Source organism: Capricornis sumatraensis, chromosome 10, assembly GCF_032405125.1.
Source record: "Capricornis sumatraensis isolate serow.1 chromosome 10, serow.2, whole genome shotgun sequence".
In the NCBI taxonomy this organism is placed as follows: domain Eukaryota; kingdom Metazoa; phylum Chordata; class Mammalia; order Artiodactyla; family Bovidae; genus Capricornis; species Capricornis sumatraensis.
In genome coordinates, this window is record NC_091078.1 from 96,356,311 (window position 1) to 96,379,419 (window position 23,109).

The 23,109-nt window shown below is 40.6% G+C and overlaps 1 protein-coding gene across 1 annotated transcript; it reads right to left on the reverse strand.

Moving 5' to 3' along the window:
- Positions 1 to 249: 249 nt before the first annotated feature.
- IHO1 (interactor of HORMAD1 1) lies at positions 250 to 21,342 on the reverse strand. Its single transcript, XM_068982926.1, has 7 exons — positions 21,271 to 21,342; positions 18,404 to 18,578; positions 16,863 to 17,026; positions 7,748 to 7,796; positions 7,477 to 7,564; positions 1,751 to 1,854; positions 250 to 1,410 (listed from the first exon to the last, which is right to left on the reverse strand). Exons 1-7 carry the CDS (start codon positions 21,324 to 21,326, stop codon positions 250 to 252), a joined length of 1,797 nt encoding a protein of 598 aa, XP_068839027.1. The 5' UTR covers positions 21,327 to 21,342.
- Between the last annotated feature and the right edge of the window lie 1,767 nt (positions 21,343 to 23,109).

The window sequence follows — 23,109 nt, forward strand, 5'->3', positions numbered from 1 at the left end:
CACATTTCACTCCCATGAATAAGGATGCACTTATCCTTTAGGCTCTGTCTTGGAAAGTGCCTGGTACCCAGAATGCCAGATCTGCTCCCCAGCCCTCCACTGACCCCCACCACCACCCCATCCAAGCCCAGCCTCTGACCCTGAAGACTCCAGGCAGGCTTTGAGAACTCTGCCATCAGCACCCATGTGTTTTGTGATTTGTCTTTCCAACAAGACCAAAAACCATCAGCCAAAGTCATTATGGGCTGGTCAGAAGCCATCATCACTGCTATCAAAACCCAGGTCATAAAGTATATTCTTCCCTGACTCCTGGGACTGAGGGGACTCTGTCCTGGGGTTGAGGTCATTGAGATCACTGAACCAGCTCATCTGGTGGTCCTTCTGGAAACTGGGAAAAAGCAGGCTGTTGTCTTGGGAGGAATGCCTGCTATGCTGCACGAGGTTCCCTTGCTCTTCCCTCGTGGTCTTACTGGGCATGACTGTTCCTCCCTGAGCAGAGCAGACTAGATATGTGGGGCTCCCAGGGCCCCAAAGTTGCAGGGGCTGAGCAAGAGTTTCCTGCTGCCCCCAGGGGGACCTTTGTGGGCTGGAAACTGGAGGCCGAGGATATTTAGAATTAGAAACACAGGTTTTGCTAGGCATTTGTTCCTGCTTCCTGCGTAGGGACCTCCTTCTGGGGGCTTTCCTGGGCTGCTGCTGCTGCTTGCCTTTTTTCCCTCTTTCTACAGTTATGCCTTTCTGTTCAGTCAACCTTTGTTCACAAGGGTCACGTGAAAATGCGCCTTTAGCTTGCCATTTTTGGCTGATGTTCTTAATGCTGGTTGCAGAGTTGTTGAAGTCCTTATATCCTCGAGATATAAGCTGCGAGTCTCCTTGGAAAACTGGGTCCCTATCTTTAGGAACCTTGTGACCCAGGATGGCAGAGCCACAGTTCTCAGAGCCTGTTTTAGTAACAGAGTTCTGGCAGTTAGTCTGCACTGCCCTGTCCTTGATTTGCCTGTTTCTTTTGCCAGTTCCAACTGCCGGCTGCACAGCCTCTTCTTGGAGAGCATCCCTCTTTGATCCCTCACCCCAGACAACAAACTCCTTGGGCCCTGGGGAGCCCACACTAAGACTGCATGCAGCAGGGAGGGCCTGGGCCTGCCACATAACTGGCTTCTCAGAGGTACATTTGTCCTGCCTGGTGAAACTGAGGCTCTGTGCCAGAGGTGGTGAGGTCTGAGAGGCACTGTCTTTCACGTGTTTGGGTGTCAGAGCGTTGGAGGTCAATCGCTTTAACTCTTCTAGAACACTGGGCATATTCAGCTGGCCTAAATGCTCACACAGCTGCTGAAAGTCCTTACTCTGCTGGGTAACCAAAACTTCAAGTTGCTTCAGGTTGGACTTCATTTCTATAAACTCTGCTTGTCTCTAAAGAAAGGCAGTGAAAAAGTAAGGAGTTATGGACAGTGCAACTCAGAAGGCACAATAAAATGTGTGAACAAAACAAAGGATGGGCCAGCAGGACCAAACTCTGTGCCCTGCTGGTACTATAAGCGGAAGCATGGCAACACCCTGGAGCAGGGTCCCTGGGGTCCACATGCCAGAGAACCTTGAGAAGGGAAGTTGGGCTCCCCCTGGCCTGTTACCAAGGGGCCTGTGGTGGCCTCTGCTTTTGGCTGAAAATTTCCAATTTTAAAATGTCTCTATAGGTCTTAGTAACAAAGCCAGAAACACACACTTGAGGAGAGGGTCAGGGTCTAACACTTACAGCTTCGAGTCTCTTTTGCAAATCAAGGATGGCCTGCTCCACGTTGCCTTTGTCCTGCACTATTTCCAACATCAGACCACTCTGAGCTTTTGCAGTCTCCTGCCCTAAATACAGAACAATGACAATCACCACATGAAGACTGTGGTATGTTCCACCCTGCCTAGGCTGCTGTGGGGGAGAAGGAGGAACTGGAAGCTGGCATGGGCCACCTGAGCCTGTTCTGCCAGCACCTATCTGGATCAGCCTTGCTGAGGAGAGAAAGCAAGAGCAGGGTGCTTCCCCCACTGTTTCTTCTTCCCTCCCTCCCTGAGGACATCCTGGCCATAGCAGACTCAACCTCAGCACCTGCTGGGACTCTGAAACCTACTCCCCCGGTGACGGCACCAACTCATCTTTGGCCTGCCTTCTTGGCCCTGTCACCAGAGTGATCTTTCTAGAATGTAGTTATGATCGGTAAATTCCATGTGTCAACCAATTAGAAAAAGACTGTTTACTCGTATTTCAAGCACTGGATCCCTGCCCCTAAACTCAGTTAATGAAATATTTTTCCAGACATCTATGTTGATATTTGTAGTAGAAAGCAAATGTAATTATCCTACCCTGGATGAGTTCATGAATAGCAATGTTTGGCTTCCCTGGTGGCTCAGACAGTAAAGCGTCTGCATGCAATACGGGAGACCCAGGTTCGAGTCCTGGGTCAGGAAGATCCCCTGGAGAAGGCAATCCACTCCAGTATTCTTGCCTGGAAAATCCCATGGACGGTGGAGCCTGATAGGCTATAGTCTATAGGCTATAGTCCATGGGGTCGCAAAGAGTCGGACACGACTGAGCGACTTCACATCATCACATCATCACATCAGTTTCTTAGAAACAGTGAACATTACCAGCCACAAAAGCAGAGAATGAAGAAGGCAAGCAAAGTATTCAATTCTAGATTCAGTAATCAGTAAGCATCAGTCTGTGATCTCTCATATTCTTTCTTTGTCCCTAGGAAACACATTCAGGGTCTTCTCTTTTATTTTTCTATTTTATTTATTTATTTAGGGTCTTCTCTTTTAAAGAGCTTTTGTATTGAGCACATTACTTCCAAAATCTACCCAATTTTTTTGTTTTAATAACTATCACAGCATAGGGACTTCCCTGATGGTCCAGTGGTTAAGAAGCTGCCCTGCAATGCGGGGGACATGGGTTCAGTCCCTACTTGGGGAACTAAGATCCCACATGCCTTGGAGCAACTAGCCTCAGGTACCACAACTAGAGAGTCCATTCCACGGCAAGGAAAGATCCCAAGTGCTGGCAACTAAGACCTGACACAACAATAAACATATATTAAAAACTATATAAAAATGCTTCCAATGAAAAATTATCAAATCACTCCCGTGTAGACTTTATTCTCGCTTCCTGGATTCAGCATTAGGAGCATTTTCTGGAGTTTTGTATTAATATATGTGCATACCCATGTGTAGGTTATAGATCCTGTGTGTGTGTGTGTGTGTGTGTGTGTGTGTGTGTGTGTGTGTGTGTGTGTCTTCCAGAGAAGAGGACTCGTTTCATTTCTGCCTTGGTTATAAACAGATATTTTTAGCTTTTTAGAAAAATATGCCATTTAAAGTCCACTTCCATACTCTGGACAATCTCTTTCTTCCAAAAGTTCTCCTGTTTACACTTGGTCCAAGGCTTGGGAGAGGGCTCCAGGGTGGTTAAAAAGCTGCCTTGTGGCTGCAGAGAGGGGCTTCAGGTAGAAGCACGGAAACCAGAGGGGCTCCTCAAAGGCCACTGTGCTTGGGAGACTTGAGGGTGAGCCTACCAAAGAGATACTCGCCTAGCCCGGCCTGGGGACCAGCCGGCCCACAGAGGTTAATCAGGCGGTCGCCATCTTCTTGATGAGCTTCACCTGCCTCTCCAGGAAGCAGCTCTCCCGGAAGCCACAGGCGGGTTCTGCACGGGCGGAGCCCGGGGCGCGCAGGTCGACACAGGCCTGGTTCCGGTTCCTCTCCATGAACACAGCCGTCTCCGTAAGCGTCATGGGCCTTACCCACTTCTCTTGAGATGGCTTCGGCGCGTCCTGGAACAGGGAGCGGCCACCACACTGATTTTGCATTTTCCAGAGACGCTAACGCCCTGGTGCTTCTGCTCAGCCAGTAAGCGGAAAAAAGTGGCCCACACCCTCTAGAGAGAGGTAGGAGACGAGGTCTGCAGACGCCTGTTGACCAGGCGGTCGACAGTGGCCTCCACCTTGAGGAAATGTGACAAATCTGGGAGCTCAGATGGTTGATGGGTAATAAGGAGTTAATCTCAAAAAATGGTCTTGGCTGGGCCTGATGGCCGAGGATAGCTGAATGGCTGACTGGAAATCTGTGAGTGGAAAAAAAGTTGGAGGGTGGTCAGAGGCGAGAGCAAAGGGCATCCCTGGGTCTGTTCCATCCAAACACTGCTGAAGGAAGAGACAGATCCGCAGGACCGCTGAGTGCACTGCCATCATACTGCCAATATTTCTATTTTCTTTTAGGATGATTTTCTTTATTACTTGGTTATTTGGGGGCTGCACTAGGTCTTCCTTGCCGCGAGGCTTTGTCTAGTTGCGCGGGGCTACTCTCTTGTGGCGCACAGCTTCTCACTGCGGTGTCTCTTCTCCTTGCAGAGCACAGGCTCTCAGTGCGTGGTGCCCTGGCTTCAGCAGTTGTGGTGCACAGGTGTAGTTGCCCCTTGGCATGTGGGGTCTTCCCAGACCTGTGTCCTTTGCATTGGCAGGCGGGTTGTTAACCACTGGACCACCAGGGAAGCCCTCTGTTTTCTTGTCAAGATGATTCTGTGGGGTCTGAGCGTTCCAGCACTGGAGTTTTCAGGCTGTTGGTGGGGCCAGGTCTTGGTACCAGGGACCTGGAATGTCTGCCTCCAGCCAGAGTTCATGCAGGACCCTGCTAAGTGGCCCCCACCACCCTTGCCCTCACCTCTCCAGGAAACCCTCCGAGACCAGCAGGGAGTCGCTGCTTTTGCCCTCCCAGCATGGAGTCTCTGTTTGCCCAGTCCTGAGGGGCTCCTGCAGTCAAGCTCCCCTGCCCTTCAAAGCCAAATGCTCTGGGGGCGCTTCCTCCCCATGCCGGACTCCCGGGCTGGGGAGCCTGGCGCAGGGCTCAGAGCTCTCGCCCGTATGGAAAACGTCTGCAATACAATGATTCTCGCCCACCTGGGTGGAATGGAATTTGATCATATTGTCAGTGTGCCACTCCTACCATTTCATGGTTTCTTCTTTATGGCTTTGAATTTGAGCCCCCTTTTTGGGTAGATTCCAGTCTTTTTTATTGATGGTTTTTCAGCAGTTACTTGTGATTTTGGCATGCTTGTAAAAGGAGGTGAAGTGAAGGTCCTTCTACTCCCCATCACCTTGTTGCCATCCTCAAAAAAGATTTTATTTCTATTTTAGAGATTCAACAAGGGCTCCATTGAGATGAGGTTGTACACTGATGCTTTTCCACTGATGGCCAGTGATTTCCCTTTATAGTTTTGCTCTCCCTGCTGTGCTAATGAAAGCCACCTGAGTGAAGGTCTGGAAGGCTCCATGTACAAGAGGAGTTTGCTCATTCCTCCCTTTTTATAGGGCACCCTTCCCAGTTTTCACCGACTGATCTCTCTCTGCCATAAGATGTGTCCTGGAGCAAGCCATGTGAACATAAGCACCTTGCTACCTTCATTTATCAATTAATAAATATTTCCATTCCAACATGGTTCATATAGATGGCTTTCATTCTTCTTGTGCCTTGCTCAGAAAGGCATTTCTCACTCTAAAATTATAAAAATGTTGCTCATGCTTCTTATAGTTCTATTTATGATTTAATCACCACACAGTATGTTGATTCCTGTGGAATGAATTTTGATGTATGGAGTTACCTATTTTCCAAAACAGGTATTTTCTGATTTTGATAGTGGCCTCTCCTTTTTATTCTCCTAATGATCATACTTTTCAATAGAATTTATACATCTTAGGTGAAAGTACTGCTGTGTACTAATTACCCCACATAAACCCAAGGTAAAGTGGATTGTGGATGGCCTTGGCAATTCATTCTGTTCGTCTGGTTCTTGGTGTCCTCAACTGAAGAAGAAGGGGAGTTAGATTAGATGGCTTTGAGTGATCCTTCTGGTTGTACAGGCAGAGTGTGACTGGGGAAAGACTTTATCACCTCATTCTGTGAAGGTGTGAATTACATTATAAACCGAGAGAGTGTTTTTACATAGTATCTGCCCCCTTCCAAACACAGTGAATGCCTACTGAAAGCCTGCAGAATGCACTGACTGGCAGCTTCGGTGCTCTAGGCTAGCTGGACTGGGCCTAGCCATTTGACAGCAGATTTACCTGGTTCCTCTCAGTGACTGCCTACCAAGAAAGGGAATGGCTCTGGACAAGCTACTTGCGTGCCTATTTTTAAGAATGACCTGGTTTTTAATTAATGTAATGCCACAGTGTTTTACTGTTTGCCTGGTCAGTCTTAAGCTCTGAAAGTTAAGGAACTGTCAGGAGGGAAGAATCCGGATCCCTGTGCCTACCGAGGCAGGCCTATGTCTCCCTTTGCAGACTCAGCTCTCCTCTCTCTGCCTTGACCCTGTGCTGTGGCCTTGAGCACTTCCATTCCCTGTTCTGGACTCTCCTGCAGTCCTCCTTTTTATATCAATATTTCACCCAGTTTTAAATGTGAGGAGTAAAAAGAGTGCCTGCCTTTCGGCACTTACAATGAGCTGTTTTATCACGTTAAACACCGGAAGCCGCCTTTTTCCTTCTGCTCTTTGTCTTGCATCTTCTTGTGAGGGTAACAGTCCTGGGCTTCCAGAACTGGTTTCTAAGCAAATGCACAGTGGCCCTGTGTGTGGGATACTCAGGTTGGAAGCCAGCAGACAGTACAGTGCTTCTTTGCAGACAGATGGGGATTAATTTCAAAGTTACACAAAGGCATTAATTTTTGTAAATCATGAGCAATCCATCCCTTGGCATTTGAATAAGTTGACTTCAATTTGTTTAAAGTAAAAAAAATAAACACAGAGACAAATGCAAACAAGTGCAGATGCAGTCATCAGCTTGCTGTTGAGCTGAAAAGCTGTTGGTTCCAGGGGAAGTGTTCATCTAAGGAGACCTGTGTCATGGCTCCCTTCTGATGAATAAGGGCCTGAACCATGGTTTCACCTAAACGTAAATCACTGATTGACCGAACAGAGGACTTTACAGACCACAGACTGTAACTGAAATTGAGAAAGATGCTGTGATTCACTACAAAACAGCTGTCATTGAAGTGAAGGCAGCAAGCAGAACAGTAGGTTGACTGGAGTATTTCTGACTCCTGAAGGAGTGGTATCTTTATTTCTAAGTCCTAAGAGAGCAAGGGAGCCTTTTAGACAACACAGCCAGCAGTTCATTTGAGACTCAGGGATGCCATTGATTCACTTCAGGTGTTGAGATTAGAAATCTGGCAGAACCAGCTGCCTTGAAGCAGCTGGGTTACTGGGTGGGGGATTGGTGCTTCAAAAAAGGCATGGAGGGACCAGGCATTCCCATACAGGGCTGGGGCCTGCTACCCAGTTCAGCTCCACATCTCTTCAGGGCTCATTTTATGTACCCATTCTCTCATCTGAAACACTCTGTGGAACCTCACCACTGGCAGAAACCTGACTAGGGTCAGCAAGTTCACATTCACTGCTCGCCAGTGCCCCCTGCCGGTAACCTCAAACACGAGACTCACCTGTCTTGGCCACAGTTTCCAAAGAATCCAAAATAGACTGACTTCTGGAACTGAGATGTTCCTCAGACTCTTCCACTGATGTCTGTAACTAAGAAACCCCAAATTAGGAAGTAATTCACAGACTGTTGCCTCATTTTACTAACTTGGCAAACTGTCACTTAATGATAAAAAAAGAGTAGTTAAAATACTGCTATTTTATATGAACAAAAAACAATGATTAAACTTCTTAAAATGTAAGATGTTCTAACACCTTGAAATGTGGTATACTTACCTTGTGAATGCTTTCTTTGATATGGGAAATTAAGTTGTATAAAGTCTCACTAAAATAGAGAAAAAAAGAAAGTGAACCTTTGCAAAATATTTACAGTAGGTAACAAAATTGATTCCATGAACATAGCAGGATTCTGCCAGTGCAGCATCAAAACAGTGGTTGATCAGAGCTGAAGACAACCCTGAGAAATCTTAGTGCCCAGATTAGAAAAGGGGAACACTGACTTTTCGTGATCATTTCCAAAGTGAAACAAAATTTATTGTTTTTTAAAATTTACTCTATATGGATCTTAAATGAGGTTGAATTTTAGCAATTCAAGTGGTTTCTATAGTAGAACACACCAGCTTTCATTTTTATGGCAACATGGCTTCAGAGGATAGTGACTTCCTATGGATAGTCAAAAATTCCTGGACATATGTTAGTCTAATGACTATTATTTTGTCTGTAAGAATGGAGATAATTCTGGGAATGATATTGATTTTTAATGAAAAATAAATTATCATAATTATTCCTCATATATCCCACTTTTGAAAAAAATCAGACAAGGCTCATCATTAAAAATTTTTACAGATTTTTGTTTCTTTATACAATGGATATATCAATTTTTGAACCCCAATAGGACAGCTCTTCATGCCACAGTCTTATGGATGCTCCATAAGACTGACTTTAAAAGAGGAATTTGATAGAACCATTTCAGAGTCCTACAAACCATACAGTTTTATGAATAAGATTAAGACATGACCTGAAAACAATAAAAATCTAAAATGAAAATTTAGTGAACTAAGGATAAGAACAGAATGATATTAAATTATAAAAGTAGATAATAAGAATAAGAAAAGGTACTTATAAATTAAAATAGCAGAAATTAAACAAATAGAATTAACCAGAAGATACCGTATGGAAATGTAATAGAAAACAGAAAAAAGACAGATGAAAAACAAGTAAATATTAAAAAAAAAAATTAGAGAATCAATGCAGGAGATTCAATGCTTGACCAAAATTGGAGATCCAGACAGTAAGAAGAGTGAAAATAGGAGGTTTCCCAAGGTATAATAAAAGAAAAATTCCCAGAACCAAAAGACACAAGTTTACAGGGCAAAAGGAATTCCTCCATGCCAAGGGCTTATGATGAGCCACATCAAACATTGTGCTGTCAAATTTCAGAACTCTAAGGATAATGAGAAGGTCCTAAAAGTTTGCAGAAATTAAAAAAAGCAAGTGATATATACAGGCTCAGGAATCTGCATGGCAGCAGGCCTCTTAAAACCACCCAGAAATCTATAAGGTAGTGGAGCAATGCTTCAGAAATTTTGAACAAAAAGAACGCCTAGTCTTGTACAATGACAGCTGTGCCAGTTGCTTGTAGTCATCATCTCTTCTGAGTGGTCAGGACTCAATTTTTTAAATTAGTTCATTGAGGTATGATTAACACACAAAAAGCTGTACATATTTAACATATACAAGTTTGGAGATAAGTATACAACCATGAAACCATCTCCACAATCTATGCCATAAATACATCTCCCACTTCAGAAAGTTTCCTTCTACCCTCTTTATTATTATTAGTGATAAGAATACTTAACAAAGATCCACCCTCTAAACAAATTTTACAATATAAGAGTATTGTTAACTACAGACACTATGCTGTATAAGTAGCTCTCTAGAATTTATTCATCTTGTATAAACTGAAGTTTTGTACCCTTTGAGTAATACTTCCTGTTTCCCCCACACCTTCCCCACCGACAACCACCATTCACCTCTCTGCTTCTATGAATTTGACTATTTCACACTCCTCGTATAAGTGGTAGCATATAATTAGTATTTTTCCTTCTATGTCTGGCTTATTTCATTTATCATAATGTCTTCCAGGTTCATTCATGTTGTTACAAGTGACAGGATTTCCTTTTTTTTTAAGGCTAAAGAATATTTCACTGTATGTATATACCATTTTTTCTTTCCCATTTATCCATTGATAGATATTTAGGTTAGTTCCATTCTTGGCTATTTTAAATAATGCTATGATGAACATGAGAGTGCAGATATCTCTTCAAGATCCTGATTTCTTTTTTTTTTTTTAAGATCCTGATTTCAATTCCTTCGGGTATATACTTAGAAGTGGAATTGCTGGATCATGTGGTAGTTCTGTTTTTAATGTTTTGTGAAGCCTCTATACTGTTTTCTAAAATGGCTGCACTAGGGAATTCCCTGGAGGTCCAGTGGTTAAGACACTGAGCTTTCACTGCCGAGGGCGCAGGTTTGACCTCGAGGAACTGAGATCCCCCAAGCCTTATGATGTGGCAAAAAAAGTAAAGTAGCTGCACCAGTTTTCACACCCATCAACAGTGTATATGGGTTCCCTTTTCTCTATAAACTTGCCAACAGTGTTATTAATTTTTTAAGTGATACTCATTCTAATAGGTGTGAGATGATATCTAATTGTGGTTTTGATTAGCATTCCCCTGATAATTAGTGAAGCTGAGCATCTTTTCATATAACTGATGGCCATTTGAATGTCTTCTTCGGAGAACTGTCCATTCAATTCCTTTGCTCATCTTTTAATCAGGATATTTTGGGTTTATTTTGTTTGTTTTTGTGACTGGGTTGTAGGTATTCCTTTAATGTTTTATATTAACCCTTTATCAGATATATGGTTTGCAAGTATATTCTATCCCATAGGTTGCCTTTTCACTGTGTTGATGATTTCATTTGCTGTGCAGAAACTTTTTACCCTTATACAACATAAGTTTGAAATGCATGGGTCCACTTATATGCTGATTTTTCATTCAATAAATAGAGTTGGCCCTTTACGTTCCAGGGTTTCACATCTTCAGATTCAGCCAAACATGGACAGAAATTTCCATCTTCAATTGGTTAAATCTGTGCATTCAAAACTGAAGATATAGAGGGCCGACTATGGGACTTGAGGATCATTGGATTTTGGTATATGCAGGGACTCCTGAAACCAGTCTTCTGTGGATACTGAAGGATGCCTGTACTTGGATGTCATTTCATTTGTCTATTCTTGCCTTTGTTACCTATGTAATATCCAAGACATCATTGCCAAGGCCAATGTCAAGAATGTTTTTCCCTATGTTTTCTTCTAGGTGTTCTATGGTTTCAAGTCTCACATTTACATCTTTAATCCATTTTGAGTTGATATTTGTGAATGGTATAAGATAAAGATCCTTTTCCATTGTTTTGCATAGGGATTCAGTTTTCCCAACATCATTTGTTGAAAGATTATCATTACCTCACTGTATATTCTTGGCATTTCTCATATGTATTTAACATTTAAAACCTAACCCTCTAAATGATCCACCGAAATGATTTTATAGATGAAACAGAAATATAACCATTCAATATTATTAAATTAAAAAACAGATTGAAAATAATCCATAGGAAACAATTCCATTTTTATTTTTGAAAGTATACAAAAATAGAGCAGAGTTATATAAAACAGTGTTAACGGTGGTTCACAGAGTAAGCTGATTCAGAGGCAGACTTGAGAATCTGACAGACCTAAGATCTCTGCCCAAAACTCCTACTCAGTTTAGATGTGCTCCCTTGGATGGAGTTTTTCCTCACGCCCCCAGTCAGAACTGGAAGCCTGTCCTCAGGGCTCCCAAAGCATTTGGATGAAACCTCTACTACAGCATTTACAAATTTGTACTTAGAGTGAAAAGTCTAGATTCTTTATTTTAGGTTGTTCTCCATCTGATCCTCTTTACTGTTTGAGGAGTTCCTCAGATTAGGGTTCTTGGGAAGAAGCATAGTCCCTTTCCTCCTCTTGAGGCTGAGAGTGCCAGGACTTGCTTTCTGAGCTTTTCCTGAACTTGGGCTCTCCCTTCACATACATCTTGTCAGAGTGGGAGTCAGGATAAAAATACTGTGACCTCTTTCTCTGGTGGCTATGGCTCTCGTAGTAGAAAGATGGAGCTCCATGGGACTGATGAAAGGGGACTGCACTGACAACAGTGGAGGGAAGGGTCTAGCGCATTCTGGGCAGAGGCTAGTAGGCAGCAGAATCTGCACGGGACTGATTTTGAGACTTTGTTTGGAAAGTTGTCCATGGTAGGTAGTTGTTGGCAATTGTATGACTATGGCAGAAACTTAAATTGGCCTCATTTTCTTCCTTGCAAACTGGATTCCTAATCTTCACCTGCCACGCCCTGACAACCTAGGTAGATGACATTCCATCCTCGGGAATTCCTTGGCAATCCAGTGGTTATGACTCCATGCCTTCAGTGCCGTTGGCCCAAGTTCAATCCCTGGTTGAGGAACTAAGATCTTGCAAGCCACATGTCATGACCAAGAAAAACAAAATCCTAAAGGGAACAGAAAATACTCTTCTTCCTTCCTTCATCCATCAGCTGTCTGGAAATCTGATATAAAAGCTCCAAGCACTGTGAGGACTGAGAAGAATCATACTTTAGGGATCTGCTAGATTCACACTGCTAGAAGGAGCCCTGGACCACACACTTCAGGATGATTTTTTGCATTAAAGAGAAATAAGCATCTTTTAAATACTTCTATTATTATTACAAGAATGAGAGTACATATGTCAATGCAGTTGAACATAATCCTAATAAAATGAACCACTTAATATCTTTCAATAATGTTTAACACTTTAAAAAATTTAAATTAACATAGGAAATTTGTATATGTATGTGTACACAGTCCTGTGAGTTTTATCACAAATTTAGGATTCATGTTAACCACCACCACAACCAGGATATGAGACAGTATCCCCCAAACAAATCCTTCAGGCCCACACCCCTAATCCCTGGTAATCAATCACTGACCTAATACCCATCCCTATAGTTTTGCTTTTCTCAGAATGTCATATAAATTGAATCATATAGTATATAGTCTTTGGACTGGCTTCTTTCAGCATAGTGCCTTTGAAAGACTCTTGAGAGCACCTTGGACTTCTAGGAGATCAAAGCAGCCAATCCTCAAGGAAATCAGTCCTGAATATTCATTGGAAGGACTGATGCTGCAGCTGAAGCTCCAACACTTTGGCCATGTGATATGAAGAACTGACTCCTTAGAAAAGACCTTCATGCTGGGAAAGATTGAAGGTGGGAGGAGAAGGGGATGACAAAGGTTGAGATGGCTGGATGGCATCTCCAACTCAATGGACATGAGTTTGAGCAAGCTCCGGGAGTTGGTGATAGACAGGGAAGCCTGGTGTGCTGCAGTCCATGCGGTCACAAAGAGTTGGACACGACTGAGCAACTGAGCTGAACTGAACTGAGTCCCTTTTAAAGTTCATCTATGTTGTTGTATAGCAATAGTTTACTCCTTTTCATTGTTGAGTAGTGTTCCATTGTATGGACGTACCATAGTTTATCTATTCATACATTGAAGGACATTTGGGTTGTGCCCAGTTCTTGGTGATTATGAACAAGGCTACAATAAACTTTATTGTATAGACTTTTATGAAAACATAGGTTTTCATTTATCTAGGTTATATACCTAGGAGTAGAACTGCAGAGGCAGATAGTAAATTGTTTAATTTTATAAGAAACTGACAAACTTTTCCAAAGGGGCTGTATCATTTTGCATATCCACCAGCAAGATTTCCATTTGGTCTATATTCTTGCCCAGCATTGTCAATTTTTGTCTGTTTTATTTTTAGTCACATTAATAGATGAGTAGTAATATCATCTCAAGTAATATCTCTTGAGAGTCCCTTAGACTGAAAGGAGATCCAACCAGTCCATTCTAAAGGAGATCAGCCCTGGGTGTTCTTTGGAAGGAATGATGCTAAAGCTGAAACTCCAGTACTTTGGCCACCTCATGCAAAGAGTTGACTCATTGGGAAAGACTCTGATGCTGGGAGGGATTGGGGGCAGGAGGAAAAGGGGACAGAGGATGAGATGGCTGGATGGCATCACCGACTCGATGGAGGTGAGTCTGAGTGAACTCCGGGAGTTGGTGATGGACAGGGAGGCCTGGCATGCTGCGATTCATGGGGTCGCAAAGAGTCGGACACGACTGAGCAACTGAACTGAACTGAATATCATCTGCTCATATTAGTAATATCATTGTGATTTTAATTTGTATTTTCAAAATAGCTAATGGTGTTTCCTGTATTTGCCATCCATATGTTTTCTTTGATGAAGTGTCTGCTAAAATTTTTTTCCCTTTTTTTTATTCAGTTGCTTATTTCTTACTGTTGAGTTTTAAGAGTTCTTGATATATTCTGGATACAAGTCCTTTGTTGAAAATGTGGTTTGCAAATTTCTTTCCAGTCTGTAGCTTGTCTTTTCATTTTCTTGACAGTGTCTGTCACAGCAAACATCTTACATTTTGGTTAAAAACAAAACCCCAGAAATCTTAAGGCTAGGCTATCATACTTCAAATTCAAGTTCCCTTCCTCAATCTATCTGCTACTATTTATTTTTCAGAGTCCTCAGATGCTACATGCACACATCAGGCCTTGGTTGCATTCAGTGGGAGCAATAGGATGTTGTATGTTTATTCTGTCTTACTCAGAACCAGAAGCCATTCCAATACCCTCTTAATAAATTCCTTTTTCATTTAAATAGTTACTTCTGTTGCTCATAACTATTAACTCTGGCTCACTTGTTAATTTATCCATCACATACCTGTTTCCCTAACAAGACTGAGAACTTCAAAGACAGGTACCATTATTCCTCCCTTTGGGATCCCCAGTGTGCCCTGTTGAGCCTAGCACAGCATTTATTGAGTGAGTGAATGAACAAGTTTCACTGTGGTGATCCCCAATCTTGAAAGAATATGGCTCATTTTATAATTTCCTTGTGGTCCTTAGGTTATTCATTAGTTATGAGACTTATCTGTTTTCTCAAACATGACTGATTACAAAATAATAATCTGGGTAATGAACATCCCATTGTCTGGTATGCCCAGCATCCACCTCTAATGGAGAATTGTTTCTTTTTGTATCCAATAAGTGATTATGATGAGAACTTCAAGTCATACCCCCCTCTTCACTCACCCCTCAATAACCAAATAAACAAATCCATCAGAAGCTTTCACTAGGATTTTCAAATTGTAACTAAGGCGTGAGAGTCTATTTTTCTGTGTTAGTAGGAAGCTGGTCTCTAGTAGGAGAGAATGAAGCATAGAGGGGGAGGGAAGCACAGAAAAGAGACAGATTCTGATTTCATTTCATTCTCTGTCCTTCCCAGATTGTTGTTAAGAGGGTTAATATATCCTCCTTTTTATCCAGGCTAGTTTATTTCCTATCAAAAGAGTTATAACAAATGCAATGTGAATGAGTAAGGCTTCTTTTGAGATTTTTTTTAACCTTATATGCTCTTTCTACTCATTTGGGAAAACATGTACTTTCAAAACACAATATGTAAATACATGTTTTATTGACTAGTAGCATCTCTTATGTTAACTCTGTACCATGCCTTATCACTTTCCTGCTTCCAGATTTACAATGGTATACTTTCTCTCTCTCATTTAAACATTTCTCACTCTTCATCACATTTCTGACAAGCACTTACTGACAGAAAACAGCAATCTAAAATGGGATTTGTTTTTGCCAGAATTTATGAAAATTATGATTTCTGCTTAGCGTTTAAATCAGTATCATAAACTTGAAAATTTTTTAATGGAAAAGAGGATCTTCAGTGTCCTTATCTATTCTTTCTGTATAAATACTATGTTTTTTTGCCATCTTGTAAATAATTGTTAACAGAGACTCATTTCTGGGAATTCCTTGGTGGTCCAGTGGTTACATCTCCACGCTCTCAATGCTGAGGGCCTCAATTCAATCCCTGGTCTGGGAATTAACATCCCACAAGTCATGCAGCCAAAAAAAAAAAAAAAGGAAAAGAAAATAAACTCATTTCACTACAAAAAAAGCAAAGGAAATGAAAAATGAAATAAAGATATGAAGGAAGGGAGGGAAAGAGAGAAGGAAGAAGGAAATATCAAGAACTCAATATTTCCAAAAGTTTTTTTAGTGACAGAAATTATGGTCAAACAAAATAATATAATCCAAAAGCCCAGAGAACAAAAAGCTTAAGACTAATTTATTTGAAGCAGTAAGATGAGAGGGACCTGCTCATGTGTAGTACTGTACCATCATTATGCATCCTAGAGCCTAGATTCCTAGAGGAAAGAAATCTGTCAACATTTGGGAAGTGTTTACTTACCAGCAGAATCAAACACTTCAAATAGAGTATTTTGCTTTTATCACTAAAGGAATATAGGTATACAGTGGAGAATATACCTAATCTTTTAAAGAATTCCTAATCTAGAATTCTTTAAGAAATTCTGGCTCCTAATGCAGTTGACACAGAGATATGAGTCTTCCCTGGATTGGGAAGATCCCCTGGAGAAGGAAATGGCAACCCACTCCAGTAATCTTGCCTGGAAAATCCCATGGACAGAGGAACCTGGTGGGCTACAGTCTGTGGGAACACAAAGAGTGAGACACGACTGAGCAACTAAACAACAACAAAAACAACATGGAAGTATTAGTGGTGATGCTACATGACACATCTTTACTGTTACAGAAAGAATAGAGTATGTTTCTGCTTGGGTGTTACAACCTCTATGATAACTAAGGATGTCCTCATAATAACTTACTATGGAGAAATGAACAAGTTAATCTCCTCAGTGACTGCAACGTATTTATTTACAAATTAATGTAGTAGTCCTAAATTTGCTTATATATATATATTATATATATATAAAACAAATAAGAATATGTATAAAATGTAGGCTATATCTTTAAAAATACCAACATTTCAAAGTGAGAAAATCAGCCTGAACTATGATTTAATAATTCATGTGCTATATTCTTGACCCTGAAACAAATGTTAACTAACTTCCCAAGTCTGATGATCTGAAGAAAAAGGACAGAATTTTAGGCAGAATAAACCTAAAATTACTTGAATATTACGTTTCTCTAAGAAGTCCTTTAGCTTAATATTCAGAGACACCAAAACTGTGGCAGCCTAAGAAAGCAAATAAAGAGTAGTTACTAGATGGGCTGTAAAAGTAAGAATACTATCATCCTGAAACTGAATTATTCAACTACTGACATTCCATTTGCTATTTCACTCAGAAAAGAGAAGCTGTCTCATCCACTTGAAAGGTTTTTGTGTACCTGTCACATTTGTCTTTTGCACTTTTCTTTTTCTCCTCAAACTGTTCCAAGAGGCCTTTTGGTTTTCCAAGAGACAAAGGAAGAGGAAACAAGCCTCCATCTTTTGTATCTCCTCCAAGCAGCTGGGGTTTTGTTTGGTACTTTGTGAAAATACTAGGTTCACTCTGTTCAGTGGAAAAGAAAAACATCATAGCATTTCACACATAAAAATATTTATAGAATTCACTATTTTCTATACAAAGCAGAGTTACACTTAAGTGCAAACTATAATACTAAAATCCAATGCAGCATGTAGTATTTCCTTTTTATTTCATATGTACCAGAAAATTATATTAAAGAAAAGCAACTCTTTTTACTAGTATAATTTCTGCCTTACCAGCTCAGAGATATTTAAAATGTTAGCTAAAATGGCTTAAAATCAATTGTATAAGTTTAAAGGGAACAACAGGAAATTATGCTGTGTTGAGATAATGTGTTAAAGTTTTTATATTAATAAGTTTAACTCAAGTTGTTGTTGCTCAGTTGCTGATGAACTAGACTTACTGATAAGTTTAACATATAATGTAAATGGCACATGGTAAGCCACTTCCTGCATTCCAAAGCAAAACTTACTCTGAAACTTTCAGGTAGTATACTTACTCCTTCATATCACTGGGTACCAATTTTTGTACTAAAATACTTATCTCAGCATACTTTACTAAGTTACAGGAGTGACCTATTCTTATTAAGTCTATCTGATGCAGTTAAGTCTGTGTATAAAGTTAAATCTGGTTCTAGACCAAAATAAAATAAATTGAAAAAAAATATTTCTGACTCACAAAAGAAAACAAGCTGATCTCCAAAAAACCGAGAGATTCTGGCCCTCGGGCTTCCCTTGTGGCTCAGCTGATAAAGAATCCACCTCCAATGCAGGAGACCTGGGTTTGATCCCTAGGTTGGGAAGATCCCCTGGAGAAGGGGATGGCTACCCACTCCAGTATTCTGGCCTGGAGAATTCCATGAACTGTATAGTCCATGGGGTTGCAAAGAGTCGGACACAACTGAGTGACTTTTACTTTCACATTTTCTGGCCCTTATTCATCAACTTAGCCCTCAGTATCCTCATCTCCTTCTTCAAGAAGTTAATGACTAAATCCACAAAGCATCTGATGTTTCTTAGGGAAAAAAAGTCCATATAGAATAATATTTATATTACTTTGTCCCTATTTTTCTAAAGTTCTTTTTTATTACTGAATATCCACAAACAATAATATGACAAGCCTTAGAAAATGTCATGTAATATTTGGCACTCCCTAGGAGTGGTCAAAGCACTGGAAATGTTCTGTGTTGCTTTAGTAATAGAAGAAAATGCAAATATAAATGTTGTCCATTTCAGACCACCAAGTCAAATGAATCACCAATCAAACAGAAATCTATTTAGGGCAGTGATCCTTAGAGGTGTACAATTCTAAAATATAATCCAGCAGAATAAGTCATCTTTACAGTTTATCTCCATAATGACTGTGAAACATGTGCAGAGAAATTCTGGAATTCAAACTCACATCCAGAGAATTCTGTTGTGACTGTTTTGGATGTCTCAAGTGGACTTCAGAGTCCAAGGCCGTTGACAGAGTCTGTGAAGTTTCTGGACAGAACTGGGATCCAAAAAGGAACTGGGAATCGCTGAGATTGGAGTAATCAGTCTGATTGTTATTCAAGTTAAATGACTTAGTGGCCCTGAAATTAAGCAAGAAGATAAAAGTATATCAAGCAGACAAACAATCCTGAACAAATGAAAACCATAACTCAAAATTATTTCAGAATATTCTGGGCAGAATGCTAGCTTTTTTTGACTTCCTAGTCCCCTGCACACTGCCAGTACTACCTGTAAAGAAAGAAGGAAATTTTGAATGCCAGACATTTTGATTACAACAACCTAGGAACAATCAGATGGAAATTCAGACATTAAGGGCTAAGACCATTATTTCTTGTACAACAAGATTATGGGCTTTAACACCATTTTGAAGATCAAAGGTCATAAAATCTTTAGGGATTAAGAGAACATTTTAAAAGGTTGAATTTGTTTATCAGTAAGGGAACAGATTAGAAATAAAATACAGCTTATGCATATAACTGGTTCAGTAGTCAGAATTAATAAACTAGATTTACATATAACTACATGGATAAGTCTCAGAAACATAATTTTGAGTGAAGAAAAATAAAAATGTAATAAACTCTCTCATGTATTAACATAATTTATAAGCCTACATCATACATATCAAACAAGTATGTAATTGAGTATGTAGAAAATTAACGGGAAGGATACACATTAACTCCCCTAGAATGTGTGTCTGTAGGGAAGGAAAGGAGCAGGACTGGAGGGAGAGAAGACGCTATAGTACACAACCACAATATAGACCTAGATATGGACTGAATGTGTGTGTCCTCCCAAAATTTATGTTGGAACCCTAATCTCTATTTTGATGAGTTTTGGAAATAGGGCCTTTAGGAAGTAATTAGGATTAGATGAAGTAAGGAGGATGGGACCCTCCTGATGAGATTAGTGTCCTGATAAGAACAGACACCAAAGAGCTTACCCTCATTCTTTCTCCATCATGTGAGGACACAGAAAAAGGCAATTGTCTGCAAGCCAAGAAGGGAGTCTTCACCAAAAACTAATCATGCTGGCATAGGACTTTCAATTCTAAGACTTTTCAATCTCCAGAACTGTGAGAAAATAACTTTCTGTTGTTTAAGCCATCCAGTTTATTGTACTTTGTTGTGGCAACCCAAGCAGACTAATATAGGTCTCATGCAGACTGAAGAATATGATCAACTCAGATTTGCACACAGAAAGATCCATTAAGCACTGTATTATTCCCTTTTGCACTTTAGTGTCTTATCCTTGCTTGTTTTAAATACTTCTAGCTGTGGACCTCCAACTTGCTTCCCATGGATACATATGCCATCTAAATCTCACATTTGAAGGGGATAATGATATTGATAATGATACAATGACACCTGAATACAGTGTACTGAGTCTATAGCACATAAGTGGATAGACAAAACATATAGTCTCCAAGTTTTTACTTGAAAGACATCTCAATAACAGTTTGTTACTTAATGCTGTTGTATAACCCAAGAAAACATCCTTTTCATTAAAACACACAGGCAGATCTTTCCTTTTCCAAATGCTAAATCTAAAATAGATAGCACATAAGTACATATTCTAAGCCAAAGGAATCATTATATATTAATACAAGAAAGAGAGAAACCCTACTTGTTCAGAACAGAGAAGAGAAATTATTTTGACTCATAGAATCATTTTCTAAGATTAGCTAAGATAATGGGCTACACACATATATTATAATATGGTTTGCATAATCATTGCTCAAAATAGCTAAATAGTTCTCTGTGACTCTGTTCTTAGGTCAAAGAGAATAATTAGCTGGGCTGGAAAAGAAACAGCTCTGTGAGCCTACAGAAGTCATGTAGGATTTGTGTCTTCAAGCTACGATCTGGAATTAAACATATATTTTTTTCCCCTACTCTGTATCAACTGTAAGCCTTTTTTTACTTTTCAAGGAAAAAAAAAGAACAATGTTTTAGGTTTTTTGCTGTCTTTAGGAAGGTGTTAGGAGGAAAAAAACCTATTCAAAGATTAAAGTGAAAGTGAAGTCGCTCAGTCGTGTCCGACTCTTTGCGACCCCGTGGACTGTAGCCCACCGAGCTCCTCTGTCCGTGGGGATTCTCCAGGCAAGAGTACTGGAGTGGGCTGCCATTTCCTTCTCCAGGGGATCTTCCAGACCCAGGGATCGAACCCAGGTCTCCCGCATTGTGGGCAGACGCATTAACCTCTGAGCCACCAGGTTAAAGCATGCCAAAAACAATTCGAAATCCTTCCATATATACCACTTCTGGGGCACACCCACCAAGCTAGCAATAACAGGCCCTTCTGCATGGCTAGAGGACACCAACCTAAGTACTTCAGCAGAGTGGTAGAGGGAGCAGTATTTCAATGAGCCCTGTTAGCAGCTGGAGTGGTCCTTAATTTCATGGTACCTATGAATTGTACGACACAGCTGAATACATTGTCTTGAGTTTGCTCCCTGCTGTTTCAATAGCAATTACTCCAAATGAGGTAAGAGTTTCTAGATGTTGGACCATGTCTAACTCTCACAGGCCTCATAGTCCCTAGGTCTGGTGCTAGACAGTCATTGTTCGATTAACACACATAGCTGAATTGATATTAATTTTATAATCAGAAAATAGGCAAAGGGAGAAGACAGGATGAGGGGGTTACAGTGGTGACAAGCAAGGGGAAGAAGCTATACAGGGTAACTCTATTACTATAAACCCATACGAAGGGGAGCCTGTTTTCATGAAATCAATCCTCTCAAGTAGAAGAATACATAATCAGAAAACTTACCCGGAGCCTGAGGGGATACTGAACATATCTTTGATATTCCAGACATTAAAATTCATGTCTTATGATTATTCCTTTTAAAAAGAGAGAAACATTCATTTAAAAGGTTAACACAGTACTTTTTCCAAAGATTACTTTACAGTGACTGTTATATGTAGATGAGGGCATTTCAGCAGTTATATTCTCATCCAGTTGATGAAAATTCCCATTACATATCTGCCAGAAGTAGGTTTTGTGTTGTTGTTTTTTTCTTGTGGTTAAATTGCATGCAAACACCAGAGCCCAAACCCAGCCACCTGTAAAAAAGTAAATTTGCCTTCCATCCTTTGTTTTCTCGTTTCTTGTTCTGCCACCTCTACTAATAATCTGCTTTTAGAAAAAGACCAATAAACCCCTCTTTCATTGCCTGATACAATGAATAACTTAATCTGTAACCTTTCCCCAAAAGACTAGTTCTTCTCAGTCCATAGGATGTTGGAATGCCAAGAAAGCTGTGGAATTTGGGCAGTAAGAAGCTGGTTGAAGAATAAGTGCTTTGGGCAAAAGTGTCTTCTGACACCTCTTACAGCAGTTTCCTACTCCGCTCACTGCCAATCTAACATACTACATAATACAGTTCATATGATGATCATAGAGCCTGGATTTTATGAAACAAGCCCAATTTTCAATTTTGTCTCCTTGATGCCAGAGAACATTCATATGTATAGGATTGTATATTACCACTGAGAGCATCAGAAAATGACACCCACACATATGAGATCCCCAATATAGATCTAGATAAGATGAAGCATAAGTTCTGAACAAATACAGGTAGTTTGGTATACATTTAATATAATTTAACCTTGTTTAATTTATTACACTGAAGTTTTCTAACGTTCTAAAACATTACACGCATTTGTGTGTTTATAAGCATTTGTTTTGCAAGAAAGTTAAGTCAATAGACCACAGAATCAAGGGGCTAAAGGTAGTACTACTTTCACAGTATCTACTATGTGCTAGGCACAGTGCTAGACACATTGCAGAATATAAGCTTCATGATTTTGTGAGGCAGATTTTGTTATCCCCACTTAAAAGCTTGTGAAGATTCAGATAGGCTAAATAATTAGCTCAAATTCTAATAATTCTTGATAAATAGGTTCTATGCCAGATGGACCTTTGTTGGCAAAGTAATGTCTTTGCTTTTACTTTGCCAACAAAGGTCCGTCTGGTCAAGGCTATGGTTTTTCCAGTAGTCATGTATGGATGTGAGAGTTGGACTGTAAAGAAAGCTGAGCACTGAAGAACTGATGCTTTTGAACTGTGGTGTTGAGAGTCCCTTGGACTGCAAGGAGATCCAACCAGTCCATTCTGAAGGAGATCAGCCCTGGGATTTCTTTGGAGGGAATGATGCTGAAGCTGAAACTCCAGTACTTTGGCCACCTCATGTGAAGAGTTGACTCATTGGAAAAGACTCTGATGCTGGGAGGGATTGGGGGCGGGAGGAGAAGGGGACGACCAAGGATGAGATGGCTGGATGGCATCACCGACTCGATGGACATGGGTCTGAGTGAACTCCGGGAGTTGGTGATGGACAGGGAGGCCTGGAGTGCTGCGGTTCATGGGGTCGCAGAGTCGGATACGACTGAGCGACTGAACTGAACTGATGCTAGATCATTGAGATGAAAACTGAAGAAAATTCATTTTAAAAACTGGCAATATTGTCCAGATGGGTTCACAGGTAAATTCTACCAATTCATTTATAGAAGAAACCATACTAATTCTGCATAACGTCACCCAAGAGGTGGCAGAAGGGACACTTTCTAGCTCATTCTATGAGGCCAGCATTATGCTAATAATATAACC

Excerpts from the sequence above, each read along its gene's own strand:
- IHO1 (XM_068982926.1), bottom strand. The coding sequence starts at position 21,326 with ATGAATTTTAATGTCTGGAATATCAAAGATATGTTCAGTATCCCCTCA. Across the intron at positions 18,579-21,270 it reads AGTATCCCCTCAGGCTCCGG|GGCCACTAAGTCATTTAACT; the intron begins GTAAGTTTTCTG and ends GCTTAATTTCAG. Across the intron at positions 7,565-7,747 it reads TCAAAGAAAGCATTCACAAG|TTACAGACATCAGTGGAAGA; the intron begins GTAAGTATACCA and ends GGGGTTTCTTAG.